At 46.1% G+C, this 9,471-nt stretch overlaps 1 protein-coding gene across 1 annotated transcript in view; it reads right to left on the bottom strand.

Moving 5' to 3' along the window:
* The window catches only part of doc2g (double C2-like domains, gamma), a 31,418-nt gene extending 22,771 nt beyond the window's left edge, over positions 1-8,647 (bottom strand). Inside the window, exons 1-4 of the mRNA XM_008286264.1 lie at positions 8,260-8,647; positions 7,677-7,756; positions 7,011-7,085; positions 2,838-2,947 (exon numbers count right to left, since the gene is read on the bottom strand). Of these exons, the coding sequence (XP_008284486.1) occupies positions 2,838-2,947; positions 7,011-7,085; positions 7,677-7,756; positions 8,260-8,647 (653 nt within the window). The remainder of the gene's footprint in view (positions 1-2,837; positions 2,948-7,010; positions 7,086-7,676; positions 7,757-8,259) is intronic.
* Positions 8,648-9,471: the final 824 nt, after the last annotated feature.

Below are 9,471 nucleotides of genomic sequence, written 5' to 3' on the forward strand. Positions count from 1 at the left end.
TGCAGTGTAGGACATGGTGTGGTTCTGGTCTTGACTTGCTCTCAGACCAAGTCCTTGTCCTGTCTCGGTGTTGCTTCAGATGGTCTTGACTATAACACTACAGATGACAGCAGCATCATGAGGACAAACTAAAAGAAGCTAAAATACCCTCATCACTAGCATTCCGTGACAAACAAAAACCTGGTCCCTCTACACTAACAAACACTAGAAAAACAATGTTGCTGGACACCACAGCAATGCTGAAGACAAATAGTTTCTTGAATATTGTTGTCCATCCATTATCTATGCACCGATTTATCCTCTGTAGGGTGGGGGGGGTGGTGAAAGCAGGGGACACCCTGGACAGGTAACCAGTCTATCGCAGGGCTACACTTAGAGACAAACAACCAAGCACACTCACATTCACACCTCAAACTCACTAATTAACCTCAACATGTTTTTGGACTGTGTGAGGAAGCCAGAAACCCACTGAGAAGCCACGCAGGCAAACTCCACACAAAAAAACCCAAGGACAAGATTCAAACTCTAGACCTTGGAGCTGTGAGGCAACAGTGCTAAGCACTGCTACTGTGTTGCCCAAAACTGTTGTAAATCTGGCAAAATAACTGTTCAGAGGGTGTTTTCTGTGCCAGTAAACCAGGCTTGGTTTTACCACAGTAACTACAGGCATCACCAAATCACCCAGGACTGAAATATAAAGTCCTTGGCTTCATGAAGCTGTATAGGAAGTTTCGGTTCTTTGTTTAGTTGTTTGGCCCTGCAACCCAACTTTTGTGCTTCACTCTCATAGCATCCTTTCTGGCAGGCAGCTGTTTTCACAGAAATAGATTTAATAATCCTCTCTCCACTATCTGCTCGGCACCAAGCGGCAGGCAGACCAGCTAGCTGGTGAGCAGCCAGAGTCAGATATTTTTCTCTCAATTTGGCAGAAGTCACAATAAGAGCTCAAAGAAAAAGCACACCAAACTTTTGTTCATCAAGCGACAAGAAAAATTACTCTAAAAAAAAAAAATCATTATGTCGACTGCTGGATGTCTAAATGTACCTCAGCTTCAAAGGTGTTGGTAAGTGTTTCCACCGGCCCCAAACACCTGAATAAAACATTGCTTTGACATAACCCTCGTTCTCACATGAAAGCCCATTCTTTTAAAGTGGAACATATTGAGCCTGACTGCAGTATGGCCCAGTTCAACAATAAACTTTGCACTGTCCGGGCCTTCAGGCAGGTCTACAGAGAGGCTGAGTCTGGGCAGAGTCCTCCCGCTCAGCAGTGCACAGAGCGCAGGGATCAAAGAGTGCAGCATCCCCTCCTCTGCGCCCTGCTGGGACCAGCAGATGAGACTGCAGAAGGGCACAACCCAGTGAGTAAACATCACACGGGGGATCCCTCTCTCCGTTTCTCCCGTTCTCTCACTGCTTTGCTGAGGAGCAACGAGAACAAAGTCTGTTTATTGGCGGAGGTATCGTGCTGCTGCCTGAACACATCCGGAGAGAGTTTGAGCAGATTTTCTCCCTCCCTCTCTCTTTGTGACTGTCACTTGCTCTCCACATTCTCCTTGCTTGTCAGACGGCGTCTCATTCACTCCGTCTCGTTTCGCAGTCTCACATATTTCTCACTGTCCTAATTTTTTCGTTTTTTTGGCTCCCCTTTGAGCAAACTCCTCCCCATCACTCTGCTTTTTTTTTCCCTCTGCTAAGTGAATTTCCTCATTCATCACTTTATCCGTGCTACTAGCTATTCTATCTTCACCAATCCCTCTTTCTCTCTCTTTTTCAATTGACCCTTGGATTCTCTCCATCCGTCCATTCTGTCATCCTCCTCAGTCTTGGCCTCCCTAGTATCCTCTTCCACACCCCCCTTATCTGTCACTCGACATCATTCACGCTTTCCCTCCTGCTCTCTTTGTTGGTCTTGGCAGCCACCTCTCTCTCCCTCTCTTCATCTCACTGGTCACACTCCACCTCCTCCTCTTACTCAGTTTGGCTACCCAGAGCCCCCATGCTGGTTTGTGACTGTGGGCGATGTCCTTGAACAGAGGTCAGGTGGGTTTCCTCTAGTTTGAGGGGTCTCTTCTTCAGCGGATGCACGTGTGTTTGGGGAGGGAGAGAAAGTGTTATTTCCGGACGTGGGTGTTTGTAAAACCTCAAGGACGTGTGTTGTTTGTGTGTACGTGTGTGTGTGTTTTGTCCACATGCAGAGGAGGGGCCATGCATGTTCTTTCCTGCCAGTGATTGCCCTTGACGTACACACAAGAGGATCAGCACACACCTGACGGTCTGCATTTGTGTGTGCCGCGTAGATGAGACACTGGCGTACGTGTGCGCGTGCGCTTCCGTGTGCGTTACGTGCGTTGTATTTCCTCAGGATAAACAATGCCATCCAACCCTATTATGAATCCGCCGGGTAAGCTGACACTGATTGCACGCGCTGCACACGTTCACAAACAAAACACATGCGAAACTCTCTGAATCAACTTACACTCGCAGGATGACACGAGTGTGTCAGAGTTTTTGGGCCAAGATGGCTACGTTTGACCTCAATCACTCCACACGGAGAGCGCTGTGGGAAGGAGGGGGGCGGAGACTCGCGGCACAGCCAACACCTGAGCAGTCACTGCAGCAACAGCAAGTGGAACAGTTGGCTGGTGTCGCCCGGCTGAAATAATGAATTATTTACCTGGAAAAGCCCACCGGGAAGCATAGGCTGTTCACTAGTCGTTCACTGGAGGATTGAAAGTATAGATCTTCATCTTCAGCATAATAAACTAGTCATCTGGCTGTCTGGGGAATCGTGCTAATGGCTGGCTGGAGTGAAATTTCAGAGCTGAGAATCCTACCTGAGGGTTTTGGTGGTCATATCAGCTGCTGTGATGCCGTGATACACGAGCGTTTCATTCCACACTGGATTCAACGTATTCTTGAGGGTTTTTGTGCGTAGCTTGTTTGCCTGCAAAAGGGGAAAGAGAGGAGATATGAGAAGAAAGCCCTGGAAAGGGAAGGATCTAAAGGATTAAAGAAGAGTGAGGAATGTTTCAAGGGTGAGGGAGCAAATTCGTCAGATCAGAATGAGAGAAAGAGAATTAAAGATCACTAAAATGTAGCAGAACGAACGACAATAGATCAAGAAAAAGGACAAAGAGAGGAAGAGCCGGGAAACATCATTTATCTCAGTCCCTCAGGAAATCGCAGACATCTGCTGGCTACTTTGTAGAAGGGAGTGAGAAGACGAAGGCTTCCCTCTCGCCTCACCTGTTCATCTGTCTCCTCCCCAACATGATAAGACAGTATATTAGCAGCAGCCAGACCTCCAAAACAAGCACTGTGTCTCAAATACAACACAACACAGCACCCAATTAAACTGCACAACACAATCAACATGAAAAATTCAAGCTTTCCAGGAGAGGAAATGCCCACAAGCCCCTAATAGCTTCACCATCCATAAATAAAGTTTGCAGCCGCTTGCTGCCTCATTTCCCACATTTGCCTTCAGGATGGGTTCATCTTGTTTAAGTTTTTATTTTGGATTGTATTCTTTTTAATGTTTAGAAACCCTTGTGGAGAGTGGGACTGGATCCCAGAAAAACGAATTTTTTCCCAACTCCCAAGATACAATTTCTTCGCATAAAGCAAACCTCTGGCTCAGACGCTGAAATTCTATAAACGTTTTAGTAATAAAAATCAGAGTTAATAAGACATTGTAGAGCCACAGGCAGAGCTAATTGGCTGTTCTGAGCTGCAGGAGAGGATATTAGTGGTGAAAAGTATTTACATAAGGTCTCTAAGTCGAATTTTTGAAGGGTTTCCTTATTTTCTTCAGTTTAAGTATTTCACTTAAATGGCTTCTAGTTATTTTTTTCGTACTTGATCTGATACAGTGCATTAAAGGACAAGTACGCGAATGTATATTTTTTTCTTATTCTTAGAAAATGACATGAAAGACCCAAATCAACATTAAACCGATCCTATTAACAAGTATTATCTTTGTAGCCAAAAAAGCTGGACGTATAGTAGTTTGTTTGTCTGTGCATTAGAGCTCCATCATTGTCCAAAAACCTTTCAAAGGGGCCCTCTGGAAGTTTAATTCTGCATTTCTATAAAAATGAGCCACATTGTTGCACTGGCTGATATGAGCCTTTTTATTGTGAACACAAGCATTGTTTGTGTTTGTGTCCCACGTCGAATACGCTGCTGTAAATATTCACTAGAGTGCCAAATGTGTATTAATCCGCCTTTTAAAATAGTCTTCAACAAATGCGGTATTTACTCCTGTTTCCTAACATTTGCTAAAACACTGCCAGCTGTTTTAGGAAATAATTCAGCACAATGCATTTTTGATGAAGCGTAGAGACTACTGAAGGGCAAACTCAGGGTTCGTTTTGGTTGAAGTTTTGGTTGTTCTCATTGAATTTGTGGACAAAACATGGAATCTTTAAAACTACTCGACAAAGGGACAAGGTGGCCACAAATAGCACCAACTCCACTAGTCTCAACTAGTGCATACATGTCAGTGCATCAGTGACAGATGCCGTTCTGCCTGCAATGTATTGTACTGTATTTCCGACTTGCAAATAACAGGCCTTTTATTTGTGGTGCTAGATGGATTTTAGTAAAGGATCTTCCACCACTGCAGACTTTTGCAGAATTAGACTCCTTGTGCTCTCTGAATGTCATGGCAGTGAAGAAAGTGTTTACACTCCTCTGTTAATGTACTCCTGTTCATGTCTAAAGCATCAAAGTCAAACACCTCAGCCCTCTTCTTTTCATTTCTGCCACTGTCAGCCTCTTGCTAAAGCGCCTCAGGGCCAAATGCCGAACCCTCTCCTGCCATCTTCTTTCTGTCTTGGTCTGTTTTTGTCCCCACACTCCATTGTTCAGCCTGTGCCGCCTTTCCTCTTTTTCCCTTCACTGCCCCCCCTCCCCTTTTTTTTTTTTTTTTATCCTTCTTCTTTTTCACGCTGGAAACTCCTTTTTCCAGCTTATCTGCCAGAGTCAGCCCTCTGGAGCTCGGTCCATCAAGGGGAACAAGTGTTTCTGATTCATGTCATTTGTTTGATTCGTTAATGTGCAGGAGGAGCCGTACACGGGCAGAGTCACGACTCACAGCGGTGTTGCACAGCTGTATGTGTGCCAGCACAAGTCAACAGAACAACTATTTCCCAAACAGCCATCGCTCCTCTTTTGACTGAACTGGGGTTGGTTTCCTGAGCACATATCACACCGCACGCTCCATCTACAAACATATAAAAAAATACCACTCTCCTCTTTCTGCTTCCTTTCATACTAGCATCTATTTCTAAATGTTTTATCTCTATCTCACCATCTGTCCATCACACTCTTCCTCCCTTTTTCTCTCTATCAGTCTGCATGGATCTTTTTACTTACTTCACAGTCCCCCTTTTACTCAGTCTCCCAGACCAGCGAGTGAACAGTGTGGCAGTGAGTGAATTTTCGCCTCGGTTCAGAAACGGGCAGATGAAAACACCAACAACCATCAGTGAGGCACCAAGAACCACTGTGTCGGTGCCTGTTTTATGTGCGTGAAAGAGAGAGGCGGTGATGGAGAAGGAAGGAGGGAGGGATGGCAGGAGCTTCTCTGTGCGGCTGTGACTAAATCCTTCGCGTGTCTGCATACACACAAGGTCACGAGCTGCTTGGGTTGCAGTGTGTGTGTTTGACATCGCAGGGAACAGCAGCGCTCGACTGTATTGAAGAGAGCGATGGTACCGGTGGATGGTGGAAGGAAAATGTGCGGGGCAGAGGAGACGTGAGCCTCATGTCCTCGGCATTTTGAAACATTTCTCGAAAACCTTTTTCTGGATTAGTCACCGCAGAGCTCACATTCCCTGAACGTCTGAGCGGGTAGACGTGAGAATCTGTCATCCTCACTTCCTCACTCTCCTACTTTCCGAGTGACGTGGCCCCCGTCTGGTGGGTATTTAGCGAACGGCGCTTCATGGGTGCTTACCTACTCATTGATGCTTTCTCTCTGCGCGCCCCCCAACCCAACACCACCACCTATACCGCCCCCCCCTCTCTCCCCCCCCCCCCCATCAACACTTGCCTGTTGACGTGAGCCGTGTAACAATCCTCCCTGTTTCCATGACAACCACCTGCTGCTGTCCTCCCCTCATCTGTCTCTCTCTCTCCCTCCCTTTTTCTCCACTCCCTCCCCCCTTTTCCTCCCTCTCAGTTGTCTCCCTTCTCTCTCTCTCTCTCTCTCTCGCTGCACACTGTTGGTATTTCAAGGTCAAAGAGGGTCACAGGCAGATAGCGAGATAGAGACAGAGATAGGGGCTGCAAGTGGGGAAAGGAGAGCGATGACAACAGGGGAAAAGAGGAGGGGTGGAGGACAAATTTTAAAAAAAACTTAAAATCCCCCAGACGTTGTTAATGTTAGCATCTCAGACCTCAGACGTTTCGCCCCGGCCAACCTAACTCGCCCCAGTATCCTCCTTTGCACTTATTGTAACCTAATTTCTTGCCAACCTTGAGCCAAAATGGCCGACAACAGGTTGCATTCTGTCGCAGCTGGGGGTTGCTATAGTGGCAAGCCTTATCTTTCCTGCTGCTTGAGCTGAAAACAAGACAAGAGCGGCGCAGCGGACCAGAACATGTTTGTGCTTGATAAAGCGGAGCACGGGACGAGCCACATTAAGCAGTAACCGACCGAAATGCTTCCCGCTCAACGGCTTGAAACGTCACAGCGAATTAGTCCGCTGCCATGTTACATGTCTCTCCACCTTCTGACCTTTTCACGGTGTCTGATAATCAAGAATCAACAAGAGAGATTTTTTATTTACAAAGAGTAAATAATTGTTTTTTCTGTTTGTTTTCTCCACTTAATTATGTGTGTGTGTGTCCCTTGTTTCAGTCTGTGAAATAAATTATCTTCTCTTACCGCAAGTTACTATGTGATTTACAACTTCAGTAAGCGGGTGTCAGTGTCTGGGACAGCCCAGTGTGGCAGCGTGTTACGTTAATTGCCATTGAGGTAAGGTTGGAGCAGTGACCTTGCTAGCCCCGGGGAGAAGATGAAGCTTGACGTATGGATCGGCCAGTCCATTGGAGTCCATGGCTTTCAGTCCCTGTGGACACGAGAAGACACATACACAGACACACACAGACACACACACAGACACCGACACACACACACACACACAAACACATACTGTAGTGTCAAAGGTGACGTCATCATACCCTCAAACGCTTCACACAACTGACAGGGTCAGAAAAAGACAGCGAGCATGACAGACCTCTTCTACTGTAGTTACATCTCAATAGTGCTTCTGGGTGTTTCTTTCTATGCCAGTGTTTTCTACTCTCCTCGACTCCTTTGTGTTGTCCTCAAGGGAACTGTTCAGCGAGATTTACATAATTAACATCATGTGACAGTACGCAATATGTAATGCAAGGCTGGTGTCCTTGTACGATGGCCAGAACAAATGGGTCCACGAAAGCAACCTAATAGTATTTTATCCGTAGTTCCGTCTTGAGTTGACGCGCAGTTGTAGATGTGAGGCGAACGTGTCCCTCTGCAAAGGTGTTTAGATGTCTTGTGCAAATGGAAAAAGTATTACGAGCGAATTGTTTTTTTTCTGGGCCTTCAAGGAGGATTACACAATCCCACACAGATAGACAGTCTGTTTATACAAAGAAGATATTAAAACTGTGTGTACCTTTGCCTTGTGAATAGTACAATGAAGGCAGTTGTTCTCTTGATCAAAGAGCAGGGTGAACTCCAGCGTTCCCAGGTAGGCTAAAAAAGCAACACAAACCACGGCAATTACTGACAGACAGATCCGATGAAACACACACACACACACACACACGCACACACACACACACACACACACACACACACTCAAAAGCTCTGAGTCATATTTGTAGCAGATGGTCTCTTAAAAACATGATGCCGCCTAATATGAATTGATCTGTCGTGTTTGATTACTGTTTGGGAATGAGCAGAAACTAGCGTCCCACTATTGTAGCGTTGTGTAATAAATCATCAGCGCCGCTGTGTCACATAAAGTGGGAGTGACAAACACTTTCGGAAAATGCTTTGACTCCACAATTACTCTATAAGCATATGTTGTGCTTTTGAGGGGAAAAAAAAAATGCAGAAACCGAGAAAAACTAAATGATTCTCCTCTCTGAAGCTTCAGAGTTGGCGGTGCAGTTTTTACGCTGTATTGCTCAGTAATTTTCAGGAGTGACATTGCACAACTTTTCCCAACTTTGTTCTCCCTCCTCCGAACTCACTGTCATCATCGTCTGAGTCGACGGCCTCCTCCCTGTCTCCGTCGTTTTCCCCTCTCCTCTCCCCATCCTTGAACCCTCCGCCCGTCTCCCCATTGAAAGTCTCCTCTTTCAAGATCTTCTTCTCCCTGGGAGGCGGTGGCGTGCAGGGGTAGTCGTGGAAACGTGGGAAGAAGTCTGAGATCTGTGGGATGGGGAGGATGGGCCCCGGGCACACGTTAATGGCAAAGTGCTCCTGCATAGAGATCTTGACCGGCGAGGGTGGGGGAGGACCGGTGGAGTGGGGCGTCGCCGAGGGGGAGGAGGCGGATGAGGAAGGGGTGGAGGAGGAGGAAGGGGGGATGGCCAGGTGGGAGGTGGAGGGAGGCGGCGGGGGCTTGGAGACACTCATGTGGACGGTGAAACGGGACTGTGGGGTGGTGATGATGAGGTGACGATGATGATGAGGGGGTGAGCCGGAGAGAGAAAAGAAATGTATGAGGTGAGAAAGACGAAGAGAATAACAGCTGGGATCATAAAAACAACAGCTCAGCCTCCTGTGAGTTTGTAACTTTCTACTTTCAGTGAGTCTACACAGCAGCAGGCGTCAATTCTGTTCAAGGTAAGACAACATTGGCAACATTCTGAAAATGGCAATATGCTGAAAATCACAACACATCTGAAACTGAAAATATCTCAAAAGCCAAAATAGAATTTGCCAGAACCTTTGGCACTTCAAGTGTGACTCACACATTGTGTCAACACACCGAGTCTGTGCTCTGAATGAATATTCAAATGTAGTGCTGTAAAGTATGAACAAGTGATGTCACTTGTGTATCTGCACTTCACTCTAATCCTTCTCTTATCGCTCTCTTTCACTCCTCTCTCTCTCATCTGCAAGTCCCCTGAGCAATATTTACATAATACTATTTGAAGTCTTTCTCAGTCCTTAGCATATTTGTCACCAAATGAAGCATAATAACTGGTACCGAACTCCATCCTCGTTAAGCCAAATGCTATCATTTCCTATTTTTCTCACAGTGATTAGGAAAGACTGAAGACGTTTTCTCTCATGTGCTCCCGCAGAGCTGCCGTGTCTTTAATATTTCAAGAGCTGCTTTGATTTTATTGGTCACAGAAACAAACTTCAAACTGGAATGTGGCAACGTTCCCTTTGTCTCCTGGTGCTGTCCCAGATTAAAATGTTAAAGATAAAAATAACTAGGTTTGGTCTTT

This window comes from Stegastes partitus, unplaced genomic scaffold (genome assembly GCF_000690725.1).
Source record: "Stegastes partitus isolate 25-593 unplaced genomic scaffold, Stegastes_partitus-1.0.2 Scaffold444, whole genome shotgun sequence".
NCBI lineage: Eukaryota > Metazoa > Chordata > Actinopteri > Pomacentridae > Stegastes > Stegastes partitus.